Raw genomic sequence first — 27,335 nt, forward strand, 5'->3', positions numbered from 1 at the left:
AGTCAAGCACAATTTATAAGTCAAAGTTTTAGAACCTTATTTTCCCTGTGGGAAAACTGTGGATAGTGAATATGAGGTCCTATCTGACGACAGTTCATACACAGAGGAGACCTGGGCAAGCTGACCTTAACAAAATGGCACCGGGGATTGATCCTGGGAAGTTCACTGTTGAAAACACAAAGCTTTAAAACACACAGATCAGGAAAATACTGGGAGAAGAACAAAGTCAGACATACTGGTGCAGTTCTTGGCCACCACAGCATCTCCAAAGTATCCCGGCGCACAGATCTCGCAGTGAGGGCCAGCGGTGTTGTGCATGCAGCCATGGCAGACCCCTGTGAGCGAGTCACAGTCGCTGAAAAGCATGTTGGGATCGGTGTTGTCGTTGCACTGGCAAGGACGGCACGAGCTGCCAATCACCATGGGGTTGCCATAGAAACCAGGAGCACACCTAAGGAAGTACAGGCACACGAGTTTATTCCTGAAGCGAAACCACTGTGGGCTGTGCAATTTGCTGCACTTTTACTTTTAGCAACAGCTACAGACAGGAATGGAAAAAGTAACTCACTCACCTTTCGCACTTTGACCCAGCATACCCTGGCATGCACAGACACTGCATCCTGCTCGTTCTCTCGACGCACCCAATTGCAAAACTGATGCAAAAGGAAGAAAAAAGGTTTTTTAGTATTCAGTCAGCTTGACCCAGCACATTGAATCATTCCTATAAGCTCTGGTGAAAAAAAGTGGTCTTCTTTAAGTTAACGCTTAAATTTCAACCACGTCAGAAAATGAAGAGAAAACTCTGGACTAGTAAGTGAAGTGTACCTCCCAGACACAAATCAATAGCCTTGCCAAATGGAAAAAAAAACTTTGGGTCTCAATGCAATGCAACTGTTAAGGGAAAAAAAAGCCCGTGGAACTCACTTGTTGGAGGTCACCTGCAGCGGGCAGGGGCAGCCGGTACAGATTTGGGACTGTCCATCGGTGGAGTTGCCAAGGAAACCAGTCTTACACTTCTCACAGTGGTCTCCCTCGGTGTTGTGCTGGCAGTTCTGACAATGTGAAAGAAAGGTCCCGTTCACAGCGTTGTAGTGCACTGGAAAGAGCACTAGGTTATTCTGCTTATTACAACAAGAATAACCTTGTTATTACAACTGTTGCTAATTTTGCCTGTTAGCTTGCACTAAGTATCTCTCTCTAAATAAAAAACAGCACCATGTCTGATCTAGAGTCACAGACAACCCAGCGTTCCAGGGCTGAGGAAATGGAAGCAGATGCACAGCAGGGAAAGCCGTTGTCGCACGCGTGAGAAGTACACTGTGGCTGTGAGGCTGCGGACACACTGTATAGGGACGCTAGTAAGAACCGAAAACCGAGAGGAGGTATATTAAAGAGAGGTGTTCAAGGCGCTGCACAAGAGAAAAGTTAACAACAGGTGGCACATTCTGAAATCTGAAGAATCTACAAAACCATCAATTCCATTCTCTTTCCTTGTACATTAACAGTATCTTATCTGCGTCACAAGAACGTGATAAGATATAATAATTATTATTTGCGTATATATAGTGGTTTTATTCCAAAGTTTTTCACATACATGAGGGGATTCGCTTCATCCCTCCACTGAAATGCAGCACCATTCTGCATCAGCAGCCTCACTACACAACAGATCAGGGGAGAAATGGTAAATTGCTTCACCAAAGAACGTTGGCCAGATTGTCCAGCCCAGAGCGGCATTTAGCCAGGACACAGGGGTTAAACCCCTACTCTTCCAGCCAGGGCCCTGGATTCGTGATAGAAATGTTCCTGCAACCAGATGTCGGAGATCGCAGAATCATGTGAACGACTTTTTGCACTACTCTTTTTATACAAAAATGCAATTGCCTAATGTTTCTTTATGGCTCATTTCGTGGCCAGTTCCCAGACTAGACAGGTTCTCACACAATTAAAATATTCCCTGTTGTGCTACACAAACAATATCCAGCAGATAATCCATTGCAATGAAACTTACTACACAGGTTCCTGAGCCATGCAGGCACTGGTCCGAGTGGCCATTACAGTTGCAGGGAACACACTTCCCAAGGAAAAGCCCTTTGGTGTCCCGATAATAACCTGGAGCACACTCCTGTAGGGGACAAGCAGTGTTCAACTCGCAGCACTGGATCGTGAATTCAATGAACTGTGGGTTTTATGCTCAAAGGTTCACTCATCAGTTTAACATGTTAAATAGTTCAGAAACCTTTAGAAGCATGTGGCAATTTTAAGATGTCTTTAGTCATAGGTACTTAAAAGAGCAAAAAATCATTCAAGAAACCCCGAGTTCACTTTTCAGAAAATACTACAGAATACCAGAAATATAATCAAATTGATCTGAGTAAGAGACAAGGAATTAACAAGTCAATGCACTCAATAGATTTTACTGCTTAACTCATTTTCTAGATACATCCTGGTGGACATACAGTATCACCTACAGTCTACATCTAGATAACTGTGGAAGTTATTGCAGGTCAAATGCATGTCAGCAGAGCCAGAGTACCAGCAGCCCTGCACTGACTTCTCTGACTGCGCTGGCTGCACACAGGCAGGTACCTGACAGGAGTCTCCGTGATAGCTGGCCGGGCACAAGCAGATCTCCACATTGCTGGCCGGGGTTCCTGTGGGCGAGTGCGAGGCCTGCTCCAGCACGACCCGCTGCAGAGACACCACCAGGGAGGACTGGGAGTGCAGCGCCCGGATCTGCAGCCCCTCCAGCCCCACCAGCACCATCATCAGCTCCTCCCGCGAGACCGCGTTGCCCGTCCGAGCGTGGCGGAAGCTCCCCTACGGAGAGCAAACACTGTCAGGTTCAGGCCACGCCGAGTCTTCAGCCCCCCCTCCCCTCCGCCCACGCTTGGGAAGCCGACTCTGCACCGATCCTGCAACACAGCATCCTCAAAGGCATTGGCAAACAGCCCAGTGAACGTCTTCTGAATCCATCCTGACACACCAGCCAGAGATGTTCATGAAGCCGAGGGTTCTCAGCAGGCTTGCCGACGCACGCAGGAGGGCTGTTCGCTCTACGCTCTGTCTTACCTCAACCAGGTGGACACGCCCTTCGTGAGGCATCCCAGGAGCAGCATACTCTTTCTCCAGGTACACCAATGTCATCTGGTTCCCCTAGAGGGCAAATCATGCACATCCTTGTGAATACCACGCGCCACTGTGTGAGCGTGCTATTGAGATTTTATCGATGCTGTCAGCTGGTATGAACAGGCTGCAGTTAATGGTACTTTGTACCCTTATAGTGGGTGAACACTGGGAAGTTTTAGCAGAGGTATGGGTACCTTCAGGATGACATCAGGCCGCGCAGCTTCAGCGGGAAGAGATAGCCCGTCCCCCCTGGTGGGCTGTGTCTGGGAGAGCAGCCTGTAATGCAAAAACCCTCCGTAGGAGGAAACCTGCAGGAGACAGATTCACGATCAGCAGTCAGTCTCAGGGCAGGGTAGCTACTGGCAACCAAGGAAGCTAGATGATCTGAAGGGCCTCCTCTAGTTTGTCACCCTTTTTTATTGGCAAACAAATGATCTCCTGTTAAAGGATAACACAGCTAAGGATAAAGCTAAAGAAAGTGAACTGGAAAAGCACAACTCGCTTAAAAGGAACTCTGTTGATTTTTTTTTCTCAACAAGTGGACATGTTTTTTGTAAAACAATACAAACGGTATTCAAATACGAAGCAGGTCTGGCAGATATGAAAACATTCCTTAGCATTTCAGACAGAACCGAAAATCATCCCCACTCTGCTGTATTTGATGTCCCTACTAATCTCTCTGCTCCAGTCTCGGTGAGGAGTGAGATAAGCATCGCTCCCACACTCCAATCCGTCCTGCCTACCTTATCTCCCAGGTAGCTGTGTGGAGCATGCCAATGAAGGTCCTGATAGACATCAGGCACGTCCTGCAGGTCCGCCTCTACCAGGCTGCGCTCCAGATGTGTGGAGATGGGAATCTCCTGGCGTTCTCCACTCAGAAGAATCCAGCCATTCATATCCATCAGCTGCAGAGGAAACAGGATTAGAGCACAGAAACTAAGTACAGTACCTAAGCAACTCAACAAACTCAAATTACTTTCTATTGCTTATTCTGTTACTGTATATTTAAAGCATTCTCAATGCAGGTTAATACTCATCTCGCATAATAGACAGGACAGAAATTATCTCCCACAATAGCTTTGAAATGCAGACTTTCTTCAGAACAACACTAAATGCCTGTTCCTCAATAGATAAGGCCATATTCCTGTAACGATGGTATATTTGCTAGTGTAAACATTTTCAGGTCTTATTCCAAGATTTCCAGGGGGCCATCAACAAGCAATATTATTGGATAGCTGCCTTGCCATAATTCATTTTAATTAATATTTAGTAACAATATTCTTCATTGCTACACCAGTTACTGATGATGCTTAATTTGATTGCTTACTGCACTCAGTGAAGTCATTGCACACCACAGAGAAACAGCACTGCATCTTCAAATTAAACATTGCACATCCTGAGGATCATCTCCAGCAGAACTACCACATGCTGTGTCATACATATATAGTTATATTGCTCCAGTACAGAACATAGAAAAATTTAAGTGGATCATTTCTGGAAGGCAGGTGTACATTAATTTCCTTATGCTTGAGCAAGGTACTGCAGGCTAACCTGATCATAACCTGATCTTGGCTAACCAAGTCATCTAGCTGTATATATAGCTTTGGGGATCTAACTATGACTAAATAGTCCCACATTATGTGAAAGTTAAACTCTCAAGTAATTTAATGGTATAGAAACAGCCATTTAATAAAGGACTTTCACAAACCTAGATTTCATGTCAGTTTCCCTAAATTTCCCATTTTTAGTACAGAACAAAAATTGACAGCCTGCCTTTACTATTAACAAAGCTTAATTTGATGGGGGCAATTCCAAGACCCAGCTGACAAAACACACACGCTGCCATAATGCACTGGGCTCTTCGTTTCATGATGGAAGGACATGCTTTCAAGCACATGCCAGAGCTGTTTTCCTAGTCCTAGATTTTTTTTTTAAAAACTAAAAGCTTTGGCGATCCGAGTCTTATTCCTCTTTTTTTGTGTTTTCTCAGCAGTCGGACTGTAGGCACCTCGACACGGCGCATCTCGGAACTGCGGCAGCGATCGGTGGCGCCGAAGCAGAAGCAGCTGGTGCAGCCCTTGGGGTTGCTGGGGTCCAGGAGGAAGGTGCCCACTCGACACTGGTCACACCTCACACCTTCCACGTTCTCCTGGGGGGCAGAGAAGGCACAGGACTTGAGCAAGCTGGACCTGCCTTCGCATTCATAGCCGGAATGTTACTACAATCCATGCGCTGACATTTTTAGCAGGAACAATTACAGGTAGATCTCGACATGTTCCTGAAAAGGGCAGTGCAGTTCAAAAAGCAAATTTCCCACAAGAATGAATGGAAATGTGTTCTGGGTTCACACCCAATCAGAACGCCGAACTCCTAAATAAAAACAATATTTATTTGCGTAAGGTGTCTATATAGTTGTACTAAAAGTCAGGCTTAATCTGAAGGTTTGTTAATTTTACAGTTTCAGTATATACTTTTTTATATACCAAAAATATGCAACATTTGTTTTTGCAAAATGATTTGTGGGAGCACATAAATGCAGCAGAACTATCACTAGAAGTAGTTTCTTACTAAAAATATGTAGTTTTATGCTTTATTGTTCTAAATGGTACCTTTAAAAAACAATAAAAGGAACGTACACAGAAATGGAGGGCTGGAAAAAAATGAGCGCTGGAAAACAGTAGTTTCAGCCAGATGTTCCACTCTCTTCACTAGTGTAAACTTTTCATTATTTACCAATTAAAGTCAAAGTCAGAGGAAAAGAAGCAACAAAGACAAAGAAAACAAAGAACAAACAACCAGCGTCTCTCGGGAAACCAAGAGGGGAAAGAGGCTGTTATTGACTATGTCCTGCTCAGTGCAGTAAATGTTGGGATACACAGGCCCAGTACCTGTGGGAAAAGACAATAAAAAGCTCTCACCTTGCACAGGCACTGCCCGGTGACAGAGTCACAGATTCCTGACTCCGTGCCAGCTTCACTGCAGTCACAAGGTCTGCAGTTGGGGTAACCATAGAAACCAGGGGCACAGTGGTCACACTGGCGCCCAATAATGTTTGCCTTGCACCTAAGTAAAAAAATATATACAGTATATGAAAGATTAACCAAAGAGAACTTGTACTGTAGCTATTTAATACTTCACACATTCAATAGTAGTATCTGTGGAAAACAAAACTGAAAATAGAATTAGCTGAAGATTGAAGTAACTTGAGATGTTAAAAGCTAATTATGTAATTATGTAATTTTCTGAAGAAAATTATTTTTGAGGTACCTAGAAAAAACAGTAAAAAGGTAAGTTGAAGAATTCCTAAATTAGTTCACAGATTAAAATGTAAAAGAGGTTTTGTTACACGAAGATAAGAATACTGATCCTGGTTCGCAGTGCTACAAATCAATTTTGCAGAAAAGCTTGGTAGTTTTAAAACTTATATGGTAACAGGCTTCCAGAGCATGGTTTTCAAAACCACACAAAACTGACCTCTAATCACACAACATTGAAAAAGGGAAAAATAAATACAGTTCTTTCTTTCACCCATCACAATGACATGCCCCCGAATATCTGCTGTAATGCAGTGCAGGCATCTGGAGCAGATGTAAAGTTTCTGGCCTTTAAACCCTCGCAGTGTTTCTGACAGAACCTTTACTACCTCTTCATGTCTAGACAAATTCTTGGGAGATTAGAAACGCAAGGGGAAGAATGTGGCACCCAACCGCTAGATTCCTCCCTGCTGAGTGACCACAGGGAAGAGAGGACAAAAGACACCCTGCTCTTCATTCCCCATTCCCCCCACCGCTACGTCCTTCCCGCCTCTCAAATAGCATCAGCTCTGGGCCGCAGTGCTCTTTCATCATTTCCCTCCGTAGTCAAAGCATTGAAAGAGACCAGAATTCCTGTCAGATTGCTAAGTATATGTTTCTTTAACCCCAACACTTCAAGGTCACTGAAATGCACCACAATTAGCTATAGAAATGTCAAGCTTCAGTGGGAGTCACGCGCAAGCTTTGACTGTTCCCACAGTGCAACATCTCCACAGATCCATCAGACAGCTAGAACCAGTTCGCTATCTTTCTTTTTGCAAAAAGAAATGAGCGCAGAATGCTTACAAACAGGAAACCTAAGAGGTGTTATCAGGACAAATGGATCACTCTTCATGTGTCCCACAATGCCAAATTTAGTGAATTGTGTTTCGTGCCAAATCTGAAGCTTACAGAGTCACTCAATTGCACGATAACTGTTTAAGCTTTCTGATCCCAAACACTGTCACTTTCATATTACTGTAAGAAATAAGATTATAAAGAAAGGCTGAAAATAAATATGAACAGCCTGCTAGACATAAGGTCAAAACTAGCAGTCCTGAAGGTCACATTAAGATTTGCTTTAGGTACCAAAGTACTGTGGGAAAAGAGATTTTCAAAAAATCATGACCCTGGGAAATAGATGTTAAACCTGCTGTATTAAATGTTCTTTGTAATTCTCTTTGAGTCATGGTGACAGTAAACAAAACAGAATAAACATCACAGACACGGGATACTTTAGGTAAACAAGATTTCATGGCCGGAATGTCTCTGGAATGGCAACCCAAGATCTGGAAATTGTGAATCAGAACACATCAAATGCTCCCGTCATGCTCTGTATCCCATAGTGCCTTGCTCTCCTGTTGCTAGGTTACCTGCACTGCCCACTCTCCCGGTCGCAGCCGTCGTCAGTGAGCCCGGAAATGCCAGGCCGGGAGCAGTTGCACTCCTCGCACCCAACGAGCGGGTGGCAGCCGAACGTCTGCGGCTGACAGACGATGCACTCCGGCACGATGGTGCGCGGCGGGCAGATGCACTCTCCCGTCACCTCGTCACACAGCCGTGTCCCGCACTGGCACGCTGAGGAGGCAGGAAGGAGGCGGTTACCAGAGCAACGGAACCAGAACGTCGAAAAACAGCGTCTCGACTTGTTTTTCTCTTAAATGGAAAAATCTTTCATTTTTATTTTTATTCGAAATGATGGTATAATTGACAGGGTCTAAAAAATAGTTCATGCTGTAGGGAAATTACGGGTATGGATCATACAATTTAGTGGACAGAAGGCTGTTTCAAAATTGTTTTTTCCGGTTTAGTGTATTATTTCTGTGCAGAACAAACAACTTGTTTAATATGTAGTTGAAATTAGATTCACCCATCCAGCCCTCCATTCTCAGTAACGTCTAGATTGTTCAGAGGAGGGTCATGGAGAGCTGTGTTGTAACCTGCCAGGTACAGGACTACATCCCAGATGAGATGCCATTGCAGCACACACATTAACAGGAAGCAATTTAACGTGCGCTGCATGCCCTTGGGCTGTGGAAAAACACTCGAGCACCCACAGTAAAGCACGGCACAGAAAATGTCCTTGGCCAGAATCACAGACAGGACTGCAGAGCAATGCAATGGTAACCCCCACTCTGCCGTGCCAGACATACACCACCCACAGCACTGAAAATTTCTCCCGTGACACACATTCACCTCTGGTGGGTACTACCCCCACCTCCGCTGCCCAGCTGCCCCGATACCCCCCAGCACTCACGTCGACAGTTGGGGAAGCCCCAGTAGCCCGTGGCGCACCGCGAGCAGTCCCTCCCGATGACGTTGGGCCGGCAGCGGCACTGCCCGCCGAAGGCCTCGCACGCGGCGGCCTCCGCTCCCACCTCGTGGCAGCCGCAGGGCAGGGCGCCGCTGTTGAAGAACGCCGACAGAGAAATGGCCGAGTTCTTGCAGAAGGGAGAGGACGCCGTGGGGCTGCGCAGCGACAGGAAGGAAAAGAGAGTCACAAACTGAGGGCGTCTGAGGTAAAAACTAACACAAACTGTGCCTCAACTTCCAGAGCTGCCAAATGAATCACAACCTCGAAAGAAATCAGTGTCCGTTCTCATTTTTTTTGCTTGTTTGCCGTAGAGAAAGACATGCTGAGGTTTTAACGCCTCCTGCTTAACCATTTTACAGCCAAGCTAAAACAGTGACTCAGTGGCACACACCTTTTTATTTCCATTCACTCCGATGAAAACAAAAGTTTACATTTTGCGTTCTGACGCCCGCTATGTGATATAATAAAATTCTTACTTGATGTAAAAACTGTCCAAACCACAATTACTGATGAAGTCGTATGATTTGTCCAGGGGTTCCTCTGTGAGGTAGCTAGGGTTGTAGCTCCCTTCGGGGACAACCAGAACATAATCCTAAAAGAGCAGATTTACTGGTAATCATCTCAATAAAACAACACTCTACAAATAGCAGAGAATCAAAAACTGATCAGAAGGGGACATCATGTGAACAAGTGAGCAGCTTTCAACAAATTTTCTTTCTTTCATTCACTAATGTCCTATACATAAAGTTTTACATCTGAATATACATATGTAGAAAAGCTATACATATGTATTACTCAAGTGGGCAATAACCACAGAGTCATTGTTAAACAAAAAAGTGGCCTAAGCAAAGGAAAGAGAATGAAATAATGCACTGTAGATCTGAAACCCTAATAAAAGCACAAAATAAATACAAATGCACACAACTCCAAGCAATTGTCCTGCATAGTGTGAACACACAGACCAAGGAGAGCACCACAGAACTGGAGTCACACTTTGATTGAGACCACCTGATTTCTCCTTGACCCTTACCATCCACAGAGTTTTTCCATCAGGCACACGGATGGTTAGAAACACATCATTGTCCGTCACGTCCAGGATGATTTTATTTTCCGAGCTCAGGGTACTGCGACAGCCGTAGCCATGTGGGCAGAATGTAGCGTTGGCATAGCCTGGCATGAGGAACAGAAAAACTGGTTACCTCAGGCAAAGGGAACCACAGAAAACCCGCTCAGAGCACAAGGGAAGGAAATGACCTAGTTCTACAGTATATAACTACATGAGGGAAAATGTAAGATGTCAGTTTTCACTTGAGTAGTAAAATCAATCAGTATTTCCTTGCAGAGCTAAATAACAGTCTTTTTCAACACTGTTTCATGTATTGACCCCACTCTGATGAACAGTGAAGGATTTAAGGCCTGCTTTTTTAATATCCCCACTGATGTCTAAACATCCTTGTGCCATTTAAGTTCCAACTTTTTTTTGTGGTTGTGCAACAACATCCAGCCCTTTTAGAATCAAGTCCTAACTGTTGACCAGCTTCAGTAATGTTACACAGAAGGTACTGTAAACACGTCTGAAAAGGTCAGCAGTCCAGGCAGTCCAGATAGACCTTAAGCAGGTTTTTAAATCATGCCAAACTGAGCTTTGACATTTGAAAAGGAACACTTAAGCACTGCACACAGTGAGAGGTCAGCTAGTGTAATGGAAGTGCCCAGGGGAAGCAGAGATGTTGGCTTCCCAGCACAATATAAATCACGGTGCTTGGACATGCCACGGTCCCATCATCCTCTCTAGCTTGGCCTTACCCTGCCAGACGCGGCCGGCGTTGAGGAAGACCTGGACCGCGAAGGTGGGATGGTCTGGCTGGTGATAGTGAAGAATGAAGACATAGCGGCCCAGAGTCTGAACACGGGTGGAATAAACCACAGCGTTCTGCAGGGAAGAGCAGCCAAACACACGAAAAATGGACTTAGATTCTCCCCACAAGGCAGCATAAGCTTATTGTTTTCTCAAAATGTGTTTCTCTGACTGTAAGAGGACTGTCAAAACAAATATGCTCATATTTCCTAACGAGACTTTGTTTTTTACAATACAAGAAGTGCAACATGAACCAGATTTTTTTCACACAACATGCACCAATCAGTTTTCCACTATTGTCAGACTTTAATTTTTTATTTTAGTGTTAAATAAATTAAACTGTCTCAATTCAGATAAATTCTGCCAGTTTACTGTGATACACAATTTCAGCTTTCAAATCCAGAGTTGAAATGGAATCGGTCTGCCTGTGGAAGCTTGCATGGGATGCTAAGACCTACAGTCTGTTCTCTTTCCCAGCTCTGCCGGGCATTCCTGCTCCTGTACCTGGGAACGGTCCAGGCGGATGTGCTCAGAGTTGTCTGCTGCAGTGGGTGGACGATCCTCAGAGCGCTCCGCCCAGCCGGGTCTTTCCGCAGGGATGACCTGCGACTCGTGGAAGAAGGGCAGGGAGTCTGGGATGGAAGAAGCTTGGCCTTCCCTTAGCATGATGGACTGGGAGGGAGTCTGGAATCGGGATGGGATACAGGCAAGGCTGGGAAAGGAGAGAAACAGTTCTTATAAAGCACATCTCAACAGGAAAGGAAGCAGCCCACAAAAGCTAGCAGATGGTGCCAAACTTCCTTTCACTGTCGATAACAAATCAAAATTCATAAAGGACAGAAATTTCAATTATTAATGCAGCGTACTTGGCTGGTGAGAATGTCCCATGCGTGCTGATGCAGTGCACACGGGGCTCCACGTACTCCATAGTGAACTGCTCATGAGGGATGAGATAAATCTTGTGCTGGAGATACATGGAAATGAGGACAGAGGACAGATCTTGTGTTAGAGAGCAAGAGGATGTTCACACAAGGATACCCGTCTGCAACTGTGTGTATTCTGTGCTTGAGCTTCATAGATTCTACACTGAATAATTCATGGAATGAGGACTTGTTAAAAGAGAGGAGAATGTTCATATTGGAACACCTTATGTAAGGAAGTGTAACACTGACACAAAGCTATGTGTCATACCAATGATAAGAACCTTTTTGATTATATATTCATGCATCTAATTTGGACTTAAAAAGTGGAATAAATCTTGCTATGTATGTGGTACATCATGGTAAGCTTATTACATTGATCAAACATTATTTAAAAGTTAGCCAAACTCACCAGGAAGAAGTTGGCTCTGTCTGCAATAAACTGCACATCTGCCTCTGTTGTCAAGGAAAAAATACCAACTCGATTCTTGCTGTCAGTGGAGACAACCCGGCACATGAAGCTAAAGGAGTATGGAAAAAAAAACATCATGACGCGATTCCCATTTTTAGGAATGTGGGTTTGCTATTAAGGTGTCTAAATGTCATTAATAAAGGTAAAAACATCTGAATTGGATTTCATATGATATTTGATGGAATCAGGATAGTTCACAAGAAATGTGTGCCATTGCCAGATCTAATACAGACCAGCTCTAGGTCTTTTAATATATGCTGCCTCCCAAACACACTGCAAAGAAATAGTTTTGCGTATCATCTATACCCTTTAGTCAGGACCGGAAAACTTCAACAGACTGAAGTCTGAGCCAGTGTGCACATCCTTTGTCCTGGCCTCACCTGTACTTGCAGTGGTACAGTTTGATGATCTCCACTTGTGTCTGCACCCCTGGCGAGTTCACAGACACAGTCAGCGTCTGCAGAGACTCATCCTCGTTCACATACTCCAGCACCAGGCCATAGCTGCCTGGCCTGGGAACTGGGATCCGGAACTGCACGTTGAGCTACAAGGCAGGGAGTAAGAGGCAAGATATTCACAGTTCCCCAAATGACATCAGAAAAAATGATATTATCACATACTGTAAATGAGCTACAGTACAAGGGGTAATATAAGGGACTTGCAATACCAAGATCAGCATGTTTTATAGGCGACCATCAAATGTAAAATTTCAGATGAGATGGAATGACTTAATTGTCATTAATTATCAAATAAGATCATTTGGAGCAAAATTCAGAAACCCCTTCAGTCCTCAAAACGCAGAGTTCCCTTAATTGATACAATTACGTGTTCTCTCAATCAATCAATAATGTACAACTGTTCCCAGTCCTTGGAAAATGGTGATTTCAGTAACCTGTATGATAAATGGGATTAGGGCTCTCCCTTGTTGGGGTAGGAGTCAAATGCCCTTTTCACCGAGACAAATTAAATTAACAACAAAGAGCAAGATTACCCTTGTCCTTTCCTATTTTCCATCTTTTAAAATAATTTACAGGTGTTTATAGCACATTTCTGGAACTGGGAGGTTCTTCTAATGCTTTTTGCTATGGAGCATTGGGTCCCAGTGCTGGTTTGTGTTCCAGCCAAGCCCTCAGTTACACAATCAAACCCTTCATTGCCTTCGTAATAAACGGTTTGTTTCCAGCTCTTAAACATGTTGCAGCTGTAACCATTGTATTTTGTAAGTGAAATGAAATCCCAGACTTGTGACTTGAAACCAAATGCAAAATTTTCCAATGAAGCAACATCAAGAAAGGCTTCAGCTATCAAATGAAGGTGGGATGGCATGAAAACCCATCAGATGTGTGGGTCACCAGGGCCAGAACTGAGAACCACAGCCATAGGCATTGTACCTTAAATCTCTTCTGGGTATAAAATGGAAATGAGAGTCAATAGGCGCACTACTACAGCTGTCCTCAGGTTACTAAAATGGTTGATGGTTTATCCATGTCTGCTATAGAATAGAGGTTTTTGTTGCAACCCATCTCAGAAGAATGGGGTGTGGTGTGCAACATGGACACTCACGTCGTTTCCACTGCAGATGGCCATGGAGGGGTGGTGAGGAGTGATCTTCTCTGTCTGGCAGGGCCTGGGCAGGTGATTGTCAAATCTGCAGGTGGCATCCCTGCCTGAGGCTGAGGGAAACCCATCCAGGGATAGATACTTGTACAGCAGGCAGCTGTGATGAGAGGAGAGCAGAATGGCTGAATTTAGAGGCACTAACTGCATCTTGCCACACCACACCACAGTATCCTTATGCTGTGGTACTGTGCATAACAATTGCATTGTGAAATGCAATGAGGCACACAGTGAGGACAAGCTTTGCAGCTGTGCTAATGCATGAGGTGGTGCTGAAAATGCACCCTCACTCAAGCAGACAAATCAAGACCAGTTTGACTTCGACCTTATGCTGCTCCTATCCAGTCCTCCAGATAAAGGTTCTTCTTGCCAATGTCTGTCCCACTCATCATCTTCGTCAGCTCCTCTTAGGAAGATCCCAGCAGCTTGTGCACACCAGGACGTCTCCATTCCTCATCATCTTTAGGTTACTTAAATCTGATCCCTTCAGACTGCACCTGGGGGTCCTGCTCCCATTCTATGTTAAAACCCTCTTATTTAAGTTACCTCTATTTGTCACCAATAATGTACTTCTTGATGCCTGTCCATTGTTTTTAGCTCAGTCATATTACCCTGGTATACTTCTGTTGCATTTAACCAATAACCATTCTGCACCACATCCATCCAACCATTCATTTTCTAACCACTTCTTCCAAATCAGGAAGCACAAGCCTATTCTGCACCATGAATCTTATTTTGAATGGTTATGTAGTAAACAAAGTGTTGTCATATTACTCTTAACTCTTCCTACAACAGTTGTACAAAAAATAATCTTTGTAGACAACAATTTTGTTCTCACTGTAAGGATGTATGCGTGCCTTACTTTTGGCTGGCTTCTGGAGAGTGATCATAGGTGCAAGGCTCTGTGACCTTTAGCTGCAGGATGGGTGCTTCATAGTATGCACTGGGCAATAGCACCAGATAGTCCTGAAAGAAAGGCCCGAGAAAACATTGCAATTCAAACAAGATTGTTATTGTTGCTATTGTGACTCTTAACACATTCTTGAAGTCAGCCCACATCATAAATTATGAATTACACACTATTACTGTGTAATTTATTAACACAAATATTTTCACTCAAAACTTACTTCTTTACACAAAGGTTTGTAGGAGTATGGAATAAGTTCTCCAGCCAGGCTGTTGAAGCCAGAACCCTGGATTTTTTTCAGAAATATGGCTGGATGTGATATTTGGGTCAATTAGGTACTAACTACCAAAAGAACTACTGTAGATGGGTCAAGTGGCCCCATGTTGTTTTGAACTTTTGTTATGTCCTTATTGTGGTCGAATAAGAAATATTTATATATCAAATTTCCATTGAAGTTCCCACAACAAAGCAGCTTCCAAGGAAAAAAACTTGACCACAATAGAAAACTAGTTTTTAAGTGAACAAGAATCACAATAGAAAAAAAAGGTTTTCCACCATTTGTCAGTCTGGTATCATTCTTGAAAAAGAGATGGACTTATATAGAACAGGAAACAAAAGACGTTTCAGTTTCATTTCAACAGTTCCAGATTTGAAACAACTTGTGCCCAAACAGACAGCAGCCATATGACGCAGAGATCCTCACCAGCAGAATGCCCTCGGCCTCGATGACAACAGACCAGGTGCCAGGGTTGAGGACAAAAGGTTCCACAAAGTTGTTCTGAGGCACAGTCACAAAGGAGGGCTCTGAACTAGGTGCAAAGATGATCTGTTTGGACTGATCCGAGCCTGCGCAGAGGGAAAAGGAATATTATTTCAGACTTAAGAAATAATATTTGAAGTTTAAAATGATTCTCTTGTATCCCATATGTAGGTGGGTTAAATAATAAATACTGAAATATAAGGATCAGTATTGGGATCAGACACCTCACTTACCCATGATCAAATGTGAATTCTGTAACCATTACAAATTATGAGAACTGCTTTGAAATGCTAAAATGGACTTCGCTATACAAAAATATAAGACCGTATGAGATGGTTTATCATTGAATAGTTTGAATGTATCCAAGATCAATTCATTCAAACCAGAGACAATACAGACACTTTTAATGTCAAACACACACATTGAAGAATGAACACACAACCCATTCACTTGCCCTTAACCTAGTAATTCCAAAGAAATGTGGATGGAGTCTCAAACAGACACACCTATTGGTATTTCTGTACTTGTGAGGACCTCCCATTTAAACTAAATCTATTGTTAGTTGGGCTGCCAGCACAGAATGGTTGCAGCATGTCGCTCAGGTGACTTTACTATATGTGTAGTGCTTTGAGATCTGCTAAGGCAAAAGGCACTATACCGTATATATCCAAGCAATTATTAGTTTTATTATTCTGCACTTGACATTGGTTGAATGTAGATTCGAAAAACAAATTGGCACTTTTAGTCTAAAGAGGACGTCACATGGTTTATATTCCTTGTGAGGATCGATGAATATTTTCTCCGATTTAAAATAAATATGGTGACACCTGCACTCACGCTCATAAAATAAGATGGGAACTAAGCCTCCATATCTCTAACTGACGGACTGATGTAAACAAAATTTAAAAAAAACACTTTGTTAATCCAGCAAACCCCTGCTGGAAGTTTGCAAAGCGCCTGCTCCTTACCTTTTCTGTTAGACTGATATGCTGTAATTTTACCGTAGTAGACGGCAGCTCCTGTATTAACATATCTGAGGATGAAACGGAAGAGATAGAGCTCTGCTTCGTTCACGTGAACTGCAACTCTCACTGTACTCTGGAAAGACACAGAGGCGTTTGGGGGGAATTACAGCAGATGTGGGCCCACATACAGGCCTGGGGCCAGGAAAGAGTCCACAGGACTCTTTCTCCAGGAGAAACCCTGGACAAGCATGTACTGCTCTGAACCTTTGCTAATCAAGAAAACAGCCTCTCCCCAAGGGAAAAAGGAAAGAGAGCAGGCAGCGAAGAAGTAAAAAAAATGACCATGGCTTGGAAGGGGTGAGGTCAGCACTTACAGTTGGCGCAGACAACATGCTTCCCCTCCTCCAGGACCGAAACCCTTCCTCTGACATGAGAGGAGCCCCGGCTGACATAGCGAAAGACTATGTGAAACAGGTCGGGAGAGTTCACAACCACCGACACCACCACCTTTGGCTGGAAGCAGAGAGGGAGAGAAACAAAACAGGAAAAAAAGCAAAGCCATGCCTTATTACCGCCACCACCACCTCCATAACCACCGCCAACCTGCACCCAGCTTGCACCCCTGACCCCAACACGGACCAGAGCCTGTGGCAAGCCAAAGCCAACTACACCTAGCTCCACACCTGGCAGAGGGAGAAATGCTCTTTTTTCAGCGAAAAAAAGAAGACATGCTACAGGATTGAAGGAGATAAGAGTAAAGCTCAACATCTGCAGATATATTCACAGAAGGAAAATCACAGAAATCATAAATCACAAAAATCAGCACATTTCACTTTTCTACAGCTTCTCATATGCAAATGTCAAATAGGATCTTGCTTATCTGTTAAGGTTAAAAATGAACAAAAGAAAGGCGAGTCTTAGATAAAACTATATAACAGTATACTACAGGTCAGTAGTTACCTGAATGGGAGACATCTGTGCGTAGCCTCTCCAGCTGAAGTTCTCAAACTCCAGCGGGTTGTAACCAAAGCGAACCGGCCTGCCATCCAGCATGGTGCCATCTTCTATTTCAAACTTCAGGTGGTGCAGATCAGGGAAGTAGTGGTTACTCTTTGGCCTGCAAGCAAACAAAGCCTCTGGATATGAGGAAAAGTGCATAAAGGACTACTGAGCTGTCTACTGTTGCGCTTGCACAGAACTGGTTCCTCATAGCCTTACTTTGAAGCCCTACAGAACACTTACCGAGTGCATTTTGGTCCTTCGATATTGGGTCTACATCTGCACCTTCCATTTCTCTTTTCACATGAGAGCCCTTCTGAGCCTCCGATATCACACTGACAGCCTTAGGATGACACAGACAGGAAGGCTAGACAACAAGTGGGGTCAAAATGCAGGGCAGCACAGCTGTATCATCAAACACTTAATGCAATAACATCAGAGATGTAGCTAGTTCAGGTATACTTGAGGGGAACGCCTTTCCCCTTGTTTAAAGAAGCATTCCCCCTTTGTAACTAGATGTACCTCCTAGTTAAAAGAACTACAAAGATATCATTTCCCATTAAAAATACTTTTCTCCATGACCCACCCATCTTCACCAGACCCCTGTGCCATTTCTATTGTAACTGTTCTCACAGTTCAGATACTGGATATCAGATTACTAAAAGCACGCCAGTTTCAGAAAATGCATCTATAAATGAACTGCAGTAAGTAATGCTGGAATGACTTCAGCGGCTCTTGGTGTATAGCCATCAAAGCTTTTTATTACGTTCTTCATATATCATTCTACAGTGCACACAAAACATTGAATGTTAATAGTACCCAGCACCCCTGAGTGTTATCAGATCTGAACAACTTAACACTATTTTTATCTTCTCAGCATACCCCACCTTGACACCCAAAATAGTTTGTTCTCTCCAGATTGTAGAAGCCATCTTTGCAGGTGGAGCAGGTCTCACTGCAGACATTCGGCTTGCAGAAACACTGGCCTTTCCTCTGGGAGGGAAGGAGAACATGGTATCAGAAGACTGCAGCTTCCCTCACATATGACAGGTATGCGACAGAATTACTAACTAAATCACAGGATGTCAGCGAAACGGGTTTAAGAAATACGACATGAAAGCCGATTACAGTACATAATATGACAAAGTTCCAAAGTACCATTTCTTTCATAATCTTTGTCAGCGTACCATTACCCAAACAGATCAAGGACCTACTTAATACAGTAGTACTTGATACAAATATTTCTGAAGAAGGTCTTTGAAAAATGATTGTTCTAGTAACAGTTTAAAATCAATGCATAATTAATGGAATCTGTGACTACAAACCTGGGAACATTCTGCTACTGTGCTCAATGTGCCCTCTGTGTTGCAATCACAGCCTGTTGAAAATAAATGACAATTAGAAATGACCTTCTGCCTAAAAAACAAAACCGTAAGGTCAGAATTGTAATGTGCACTGCAGCTAAGGGTGGCTGCAAGACCTGGAAACCCCCTACTGGCCTACATGATTTCCTCGTTTACAAAGCAATAAATCTGACCAGTCTCGGCTTACTCATGCATCCATAGAGCACGTCTGAAGAGAGATTCCAATACAGGGGCTTGCATCGGTCACAGGACGAGCCTTCAACATATGGCCGGCACACACAGACACCCTGAGGAGAAATGAATCAGGGAGTCTCTCATTGAGAAGAGGGAAGAAGGTGTTATTGTAAAGCAGGCATACAAAACCCAAGTAACTTTCTGCTTCTCCTTAAGTTGTTGATTACATAACTGATGGACATGTGACCTTAACTGGACATTTTCCATCTTTTACATGTTCTACACATATGGTGATTTTAATGATGCACTTGACTGGAGACAGAATGCACACCCTGAAAACATTTCTGAAACTGATAAAACAATGTACATTCGTTCAATGAATCAGACACTTAGCCCTGATGAAGCCAGTAAAAGTTCAGCTGGAACAAGAAACAGGTTGTAAGGGACTGAATTGTCCCTTAGCTCTTGTAATGTAAAAACATTCACCAAAGCAACAGCTGGGACTCTTACTACCACAAGACCTGTACTTACAGCTGTGGGTGAGACTTCATTCTGTGCTGAACCAGCTGGGTTGCAGGAGCCAACTGCAAGGAAGATGAATCAATAATCAGAAGAAAAGTGCAGTTTTACTCTGGCAGTTTAACAGGGCGGACAAGCACAACAACATCAAGTGATTCGGAAATGATATTATTGGCTCTACCTTGACACTGAGGAAAGCCATAGGCTCCTGGGTGACAGGTGTCACAGTGCTGGCCAACCACGTTGGGCAAGCAGTAACACTGCCCAGTCAACTGGTCACAGGAGCTGTGATGGGAGCCCTCCATCGAGCACTGACAGGCTGGGAAAGAAGATGGAAGACATAATCCCTGATGACTGTTTATCAGAGGGATATTTATCCACGTTTCTGCACTTTTACTGTGTGATCTATAATACTCTGCATCATGGGAAAACAACAACATACCTAACTGAAAGCAGTTTCATAGGAATATTTACTGTGGTAATCCTATAGTGCACATTAAAACCATAAAAAACTAGGATAAAACCCCTGGCAAAATAGAATAAAAAATTCACCAGGGTAAAATTCCTTAAGGAATGACACACCACCACATAATAAAGGGACTTGAGCTGTAAAGAGTACACAGGCCCAGGCAATGAAAATCTTACCCAGGTCCAATCCTTGCAAGATGAGGTTTTGTAAAAATCTTCAAAGGCAACTTATAAATAGAGAGGATGAAATGTGCGGCCAGGGTATAAGGGTAGAGACTTTCGGGACATGAGTGGGAAACTTACGCGTGCAGCTGGGGTAACCATAGTAGCCAGGGGCACACTTGTCGCAGGAAATACCAGAGAAGTTGGGATGGCAGTGACAGTGCCCTGAGGCACTGCAGCTGGCATCGACAGAGCCACGAGGGTCACAGGAGCAAACTGCAAATGACAGCACTGGGAGTCAGTGGGAGTGGACGTCAGGGAAACCTATTCGCCAAAGAGCACCTGTACGTCCCAAAGCAAATAGTACAGCTACCCCATTCTGCTCCCTTCCCTCTCGATCTCCTTATGTCCAGATCTCTCGTTTTTAGGATGTAGAGCACAGTTGTCTATTTGATAATACAATGAAAAGTGCCGCTAAGCCACTAAGGCAAAATATGGCAGTTCCTTAACTACAAAGAACTAAGGAAACGTACATACTTGCTTTTGTAAAATGATACATTTCTTAAAATGTCATTTTAACCCTACGTCACCGTGGAAACTCTTTAACAACACTGCCCTGCATCTGCACCAAAGTAAACATTTTTATGTCAGCACACAAGTGTCAGAGTATGGGGACTAGGACTCTGTACCTTGACAGTTGGGGTAGGAGTGGAACCCAGACTTGCACCGTTCACAGTGTGGACCATCAAACTCAGGCCTGCACAGACACTGGCCAAATGGGTCACAGACTTCAGGCAAGGAGCCCACTGTGCTGCAGCCACACACTGAAAGAAGACCCACAGACAAGCAAGGCAGGAGTCACTCTTCTTGATTGCCTGAGAAGACCTCTCATCAGAGCACCCACTGACCTCACCTTCATGAAAGACCACACCCACTGACCTCACTTTCATGAAAGGCCACACCCACTGACCTCACTTTCATGAAAGACCACACCCACTGACCTCACCTTCATGAAAGACCACACCCACTGACCTCACTTTCATGAAAGACCCTGCCCACTGACCTCACTTTCATGAAAGGCCACACCCACTGATCTCACTTTCATGAAAGGCCACACCCACTGACCTCACTTTCATGAAAGGCCACACCCACTGACCTCACTTTCATGAAAGGCCACACCCATGGACCTCACTTTCATGAAAGGCCAGACCCACTGACCTCATTTTCTGGTAAGGTGGACACAACCCCCCCACCCCAGACCCCAGTTTCAGTTTCGACACCTCACTCATCTTGGCCACAATCAGTTATCTGCCCTAACACATCTAAAAATTCCTCAACAGATCTGCTGGGGATTACATACAGTATGCTACATAACTCAAAGTACAGCAAAGACTAGTTATACCCAGAAACTCACACTGGCACAGAGGGTAGTTGAAATACCCAGGAGCACAGCGGCCACAGTGGTAGCCCTCAAACCCACTACGGCAGTGGCACTGTCCCGTCTCAGAATCACAGCTGCCTTCCAAGGCCCCTGGTCCAGTGCACTGACAGGCTGGGAGGAGAGGGACGGGGGGTGTTAATATTCTAGACAGCAAAACATTTAGTACCGAGTTATTTTGCAATTTAACAGATGAAACTGATAACGCCTGACTACAAGGAAATCAAAAGACCTGATGATTTAATCTTTTTGCACCAATCTATTAACTGCCACTTCACAGCTGTCTATGTAGAAAAACATATTTTTTTCTTTTCTAATTTATATTTCCTCTCATTAGACATGCAACTTTAAATGGTTCCTTTTGCTTTCATAAAAAAACAGGGAGCACATCTTGACCAGGAAAATTGGAAACCATGGATTATGCCGATTCAGATTTTGGTAAAAAATAAAACGGTCCGGACAAAAAATAAAATTTTAAAACAAAAATCAGCCAGCAACTAAGTGTCAATTGTGTGCTATGTTAGGACTCCAAAGATTTAGCTAACAGTATCAGTCTAAAATTTTCCTTGCTGACATACTTAAAATTCAATGTTTTCATGTTGTTCACTAAATACAACACTTTCAGCAACAGTAGAACCTCACAGAAAATTGTGATCGGGATGGAACTTGGAAAACAAACATACGTACGCTGACAGTTGAGTCCAAAATAATTGGGCGCACACTGGTCACAGTGAATTCCCTGGAAGTTCGGTTTGCAGACACAGGCCCTGCGACTGGGATCTGGGCGGCAGGAGTTACCCTCTGTGCCAGCAGCATTACACTCACAGTCTGTGGAATGACGAGACAGGGCAGTGAAGGTCAAAACACCATCATCTTTTTAGCATTTAATATTTCAGACCTGAACCTTTGTGGCAGGAAAACCTCCTTTCAGGAAACTGTGAAATTCTGTGAATTTCCCATTTTTAAACAGTAAATCAAAATTTAGTAATACAAATACATAACAATTAACTACAAAATATTAAAGCAGAACAGATTGATTGTAAGCTTTTTCAAAGCAGAACCACTGTGCACTTTTCCTTTGTTGGGGAGACACCTGAACAGACACTGAGAACACCCTGGGGCACCTGGACCTCTGATTGAAAACCTCCTTACAGGTACCTATATGGTATTTGAATGGCAACTTTTATTTTTTTAAAAAAGCACAAGAACCTTACTTATTATTTCCCCTGCAGGTAGAGCTTCGCCGTTGCTGTTGTTGGGATAGGCAGGAACAGCTGCACAGACGCAAACCAAGAAGGAAGGAAAGGTGAGCAGACAAGAATCATTCAACACAGGGAGACAGCTGAGAAATGGAGCTCAAGCAAGCCTGCTCCTGCTCTGCAAACTTGGGCTCTCTGCAGCAGGGATGCAACCCAAGTGCAGTTTAGAGCACTTTTAAAAGGCTTATTACGGACGACCACTCAGAGAGCGAGATGAGAGACAATGTGTTCTGTCATTCCTCTGGTCTAAACGAAAGCATTTCTAAGTGCATGTTATCAATCAGGCACAACATGTGTTGCCATAAATGTCCCTTTTAGGACAAGGACACAATGTATTTAAATATACAGAACTTTAAAGAGCATACACGGGTGAGAATATTTTCAAAACCAACACAAAATGTACATTCTGATACCCAGCTGCTTCAGAATGTCACACACTCTTTAAAGACGCCACATACAGTGACAGGTGTCTGCCCTGTTTCTTTAACATGAAGAGAGCGAATTACGTTTGGACCAAACCCTAAAGACAGCTCGGGCACACAGATTGAATTGTTACACGGTGAGGAAAGAGAGCAGTGAGACTCACGGAAACATTCGGGGAAGTTGGCGTACCCCTCGGCGCACGCTTCGCAGTTCTCCCCGGTGTAATTGGGCTTACAGTAACAGCGGCCGGTCAGGTCCTCACACGTGCCGTCTGTGAACGCCGAGTCACAGACGCACCCTGGGGTCAAATAGCCACACATTAATGAAACTGAAATCCTTAATACTGAAGATCCGATTAGACTGGAGCTTAGTCTGTCTCATAGTTGTGACCTACAAGTATTGTGTCCAAACAGGGCACTGGTGGAAAGAGACAACTGGATACAGTTTAAGACAAGTATCAGGCTTTAACTATGGAAGGGGACTCATTTCATCTTTCACCTTTAAAGTGCAGAACCCACCTGGGCGATGTGCTGTGGCTTTTGTTAAACAACAGCTGCACAACCAAGGAGATCAGGTAGAGGAGAGAGAAATTGCTTATCCAACTTGTTGGATAATTAAAAGGGGTTTTTAAAGGGGTCTAATCTGTAAGGTTTCTTCTGTAAATGCACGTGTGGATCTACTGTGCATAATCAGGTATACTTAGCGTGGTCCAGTGAAATTCCTACTAATAGCCCAAACAAATGTACTAGATCACTGGCCTATTGGTTGACTTAAAACTTTTGTACTCGCCTCATTTTAGCACAGATGGAGAAGATTGGACCCAAAGAAAAAAATACTTCTGCTAAAACTATTTTACTTTTTTCCATTTTTGTTCCATTTTGCGATTACAGTACCTCACGTGTTCTTTTTCACTTTCAGTATTATTATATTCATTTCTATAATCAATTCCTTTGCAAATGACATCCCACTGAATTCAATACGACTGATTTAAATCTCATACTATTCTGTAAAAGAAAACGCTTAACAGCTGTTACGAATCTAACCGAATCCTAAAATACTTAGGGCATACTGACGATTTTCAAAATAGAAAAACTTGTTAAGTGACCATCTCACAGCGCATATTAAACTCACTTAATGACAAATAGTACATTTGCTGTCTCCTAGACAACATTTCACATGCTGCCACACAGAGCGCATGATGACATCACTCACGTGAGCAGGCCAGTGGAGAGTCTATGGAGTGGTCAGGTGACCTGTAGTATCCAGGGATGCAGCGTTCACAGTTAATGCCCGTGGTGTGATGCTGTGAAGGAAACAACAACAACAACAACAACATTCCAATGCGCTCCCCCAAAAAATAAATTATCACCTTTCCATGTAATAATGATTCAAAGATTTGGGTGTTAAAACATCACTTTTTAATTGTTTAAAGCACAAAACACAATCACTAGCCCACCTCTTGCTAAGTAATGGAAGTGCTCCAGATACATGCAAACTGCTGACAATAAAACTTGAGTAAAATTAGCCATCTTCTAAACTGCATCATTCACAGCTTTATTTCCAGCAATATACAGGCCAATCGTTTGTGAGAGAACAAGCAGATGTTCATCAGCTATCAGTGAAAATGACCTGTGATAGCTCGGGCTTCAGATCGTCTGCAGCTGCGTACCTGACACTCCAGGCAGACTCCTCCTCCCCGGTTCTCCCCATGTACATTGACACTTGCCCGGCGCTCATCCACTTCTGGGTCATAGTAACAATCAAAGGAGTGTTTGTTGCAATTACAGGCTGTACGAAGGGAAAAAGAAGAAGTGGCACTAAAAGTCATGCAGGCTTTAGGGCTACACTGCAAAATGGGCGGAGTTTATCAGAAGCCGAAAGAAAATATGCATTCTCCAGACAATCTCAGATCAGAACATGGAGTTAGGGGTAGCATGCAGGATATATATTCTGAATGGAACTGAAAGGTGTAAAGTAAAACAAGATTCTGAAATGTTTAAAATCTTAATTAACATAAGAGTAATGAAAACTAAATCAAATTTAAGGATTGATTTACTACACTTGTAGCACCGAATTACAAAGTAGCACACTGCATGCCTTAATGTCTGAAAACTCGATTTAATAGAATATTTTCATTACAGTGTATAAAGTATGAGTATTTTTCCATTCAATTAAGAGTAATCAAAATGCTACATCATGCTTCACACTTTAAGCTAAAACCAAATTTGCAATACAGTGATGCATACAGATTTTTTAAAGATTATTTGTTTTAAATGTTGCTTCCAGGAGAGTCATGGGATGGAGCCTCATTATTTTCATGTGGGCTCTGAAGCATTACTGAAAAAAATTGCAAATAATGTATTTTTTATCTGGATGAGAACAGAGATGGGGGGCTGGTTCAGAAAAAAACAAGCACAGACAAATTCTCTGCTTGTAAAAAAAAAGCAAAATGCTAGACAAAACACTGCAATTTTCTCTCTTTCTTCATACTTTTCTGCATGGAAATAACCTCTACCTGTTCCTTTAATACTTGTTTAAACTGATGTTTTAAGCGAGGCACAAACAATATGGGACATATTTCAGAACGGGACCTTTCCACGGCCTTTTCTGGGGCTACTGAAGAAAAACTCCCAAAGGTTATTAAAGCGGAACTCAAAGACAAAGGACCAGCATCTACTTTCAAGGATTTCTGAGCGGCTGCCCTTCAGTGCAGGAGGGTGGTGGGAGTACAGCCCTGTGTATCAACAGACAGCTCTCTAATGAGCTCTGGGGTTACTCAAGGCACACATGCACGCACTCACAGTCCCATGACTGCTCAACACAGCGGAGAAACACGCTCCACCTGGGAGGGAGAGTCCCCAGAGGCCCAGGGGGGCTGCAGGAAAGAGGGAGGACAGAGGGGAAGAGGATGAGGAGAACCTGAAGGAAGAAGGAGACAGAATCCTGAGACAAAAGGGGTCCTTTGCTCAGTCATACTCTTGTGGCCTGGCCTGACCAAGGACATTGAGGTGCAATGACTTGGGGATTAAGAAGAAGCAGAAAGGCTGTCTCCTCAACCCAGTCTTGTGCACATTATGTTCTTAAACTTACCACGGAAATTCATACACATATGTGTTTCTTTTGATGGGTTGGGGAACAAGAGTCAGAGATGGGTTGAGAAATACTTTCAAACTACAGACAAGTTTTAGGAAGAAAGTAGAGCAACTCATTATTGTCTGAATCCAGCAGTAAGAAACTAAAAAGACAGTAATAATATTAAGTTCTTGTTGCGTGTTCTGAAACAGGAATGAGTAATGACTTCAGTACAATTCCTTGTCACTGGATCACGTGACTGTCATCAAAAAGATTAAGGATAGATTGTAGCGTTTCCTTATGGGCCTCTCTTAAATACAAAAATCTATTGACATGCGAGATCGATCCCTGAAATGCACAGTAAAAACATTTAAAGAACAATTCCATTTATTTTAGACTGGGAAAAGATTGCTGGTGCCTCTTATTCCTGCTGACAGATGTTCTAATTTACTGGGAGTCTAGATAAGACAGGACAGCATGGGGGAGGCCCTCATCCACCCACAGAAGCTCTCGAACAAGAACACACTCCCTTCAATATACAAATTTCCAATTTGCAAAGTCATTAAAAAAATACTAGAAGCCAGCTGCTAGTACAACCTTAAACTTCTAGCATTCACTAGAGCAAGCATGAGAGACGTCTTGCATACTTTAGCCATAATGGAACCTTTCTTAAACACTAATATTTCATTGACCTGTATGTACTAACTAATTGCATTATTTTCTTTGGCATCACTATGTTTGACACAGCCTCGATTTGCAATTTAATTCACATACCTGAGATTTATTACTAGAATTGAACCGAGTTACATATTTAACACTGTAGGAAACCAAGAAACAACAATGAAAAGTACAAGCAGATGAAAAGCATGGGTTTGGATACAGCTACCAAAAGCCAAAGGTTCAGCCCCAGCTTTTGTACAAAATGTTTTATTTTGAGGTCTCCGTTTAACCAAAAACAAGACAGTAAAGAAAAGTCTAAAAGAAGGCTTTACAATGTAATTAACCCATTGTACAATTACAATTACAATGTAATTAACATAACTCGACCTACAAACATGGTTCAGGATCTGATGTTTATGTATTATGGTACATAAACTGCTGTGCTGGTTTCCTAATACCTTTGACCTAGGCCAAACAAGACCCTCACCCAAGGTGAAGGAAGGCAGAAAAAAAGCTCCTTATGAACACAGACAAAAGAAACAACTCATACTGTACAACTTGAACT

General features: G+C 43.2%; 1 protein-coding gene across 1 annotated transcript in view; it reads right to left on the minus strand.

Moving 5' to 3' along the window:
• The window catches only part of lama5 (laminin, alpha 5), an 84,557-nt gene that overhangs the window by 24,237 nt on the left and 32,985 nt on the right, over positions 1 to 27,335 (minus strand). The window contains exons 8-45 of the mRNA XM_088937197.1: positions 24,708 to 24,826; positions 24,251 to 24,341; positions 23,202 to 23,336; positions 22,571 to 22,630; positions 22,044 to 22,184; positions 21,333 to 21,470; positions 20,608 to 20,742; positions 20,060 to 20,194; positions 19,470 to 19,607; positions 19,301 to 19,353; positions 18,783 to 18,882; positions 18,557 to 18,609; positions 18,119 to 18,224; positions 17,475 to 17,574; positions 17,193 to 17,349; positions 16,607 to 16,745; positions 15,211 to 15,353; positions 14,463 to 14,566; positions 13,547 to 13,700; positions 12,364 to 12,527; positions 11,924 to 12,032; positions 11,458 to 11,555; positions 11,096 to 11,303; positions 10,540 to 10,666; positions 9,764 to 9,903; positions 9,210 to 9,325; positions 8,677 to 8,888; positions 7,793 to 7,997; positions 6,045 to 6,189; positions 5,135 to 5,275; positions 3,870 to 4,031; positions 3,321 to 3,434; positions 3,070 to 3,153; positions 2,587 to 2,817; positions 2,009 to 2,122; positions 925 to 1,052; positions 573 to 653; positions 237 to 451 (exon numbers count right to left, since the gene is read on the minus strand). Of these exons, the coding sequence (XP_088793323.1) occupies positions 237 to 451; positions 573 to 653; positions 925 to 1,052; positions 2,009 to 2,122; positions 2,587 to 2,817; positions 3,070 to 3,153; positions 3,321 to 3,434; positions 3,870 to 4,031; positions 5,135 to 5,275; positions 6,045 to 6,189; positions 7,793 to 7,997; positions 8,677 to 8,888; positions 9,210 to 9,325; positions 9,764 to 9,903; positions 10,540 to 10,666; positions 11,096 to 11,303; positions 11,458 to 11,555; positions 11,924 to 12,032; positions 12,364 to 12,527; positions 13,547 to 13,700; positions 14,463 to 14,566; positions 15,211 to 15,353; positions 16,607 to 16,745; positions 17,193 to 17,349; positions 17,475 to 17,574; positions 18,119 to 18,224; positions 18,557 to 18,609; positions 18,783 to 18,882; positions 19,301 to 19,353; positions 19,470 to 19,607; positions 20,060 to 20,194; positions 20,608 to 20,742; positions 21,333 to 21,470; positions 22,044 to 22,184; positions 22,571 to 22,630; positions 23,202 to 23,336; positions 24,251 to 24,341; positions 24,708 to 24,826 (4,995 nt within the window). The remainder of the gene's footprint in view (positions 1 to 236; positions 452 to 572; positions 654 to 924; positions 1,053 to 2,008; positions 2,123 to 2,586; positions 2,818 to 3,069; positions 3,154 to 3,320; positions 3,435 to 3,869; positions 4,032 to 5,134; positions 5,276 to 6,044; positions 6,190 to 7,792; positions 7,998 to 8,676; positions 8,889 to 9,209; positions 9,326 to 9,763; positions 9,904 to 10,539; positions 10,667 to 11,095; positions 11,304 to 11,457; positions 11,556 to 11,923; positions 12,033 to 12,363; positions 12,528 to 13,546; positions 13,701 to 14,462; positions 14,567 to 15,210; positions 15,354 to 16,606; positions 16,746 to 17,192; positions 17,350 to 17,474; positions 17,575 to 18,118; positions 18,225 to 18,556; positions 18,610 to 18,782; positions 18,883 to 19,300; positions 19,354 to 19,469; positions 19,608 to 20,059; positions 20,195 to 20,607; positions 20,743 to 21,332; positions 21,471 to 22,043; positions 22,185 to 22,570; positions 22,631 to 23,201; positions 23,337 to 24,250; positions 24,342 to 24,707; positions 24,827 to 27,335) is intronic.

Source organism: Atractosteus spatula, chromosome 19 (assembly GCF_055471065.1).
Source record: "Atractosteus spatula isolate fAtrSpa1 chromosome 19, fAtrSpa1.hap1, whole genome shotgun sequence".
In the NCBI taxonomy this organism is placed as follows: Eukaryota; Metazoa; Chordata; class Actinopteri; order Semionotiformes; family Lepisosteidae; genus Atractosteus; species Atractosteus spatula.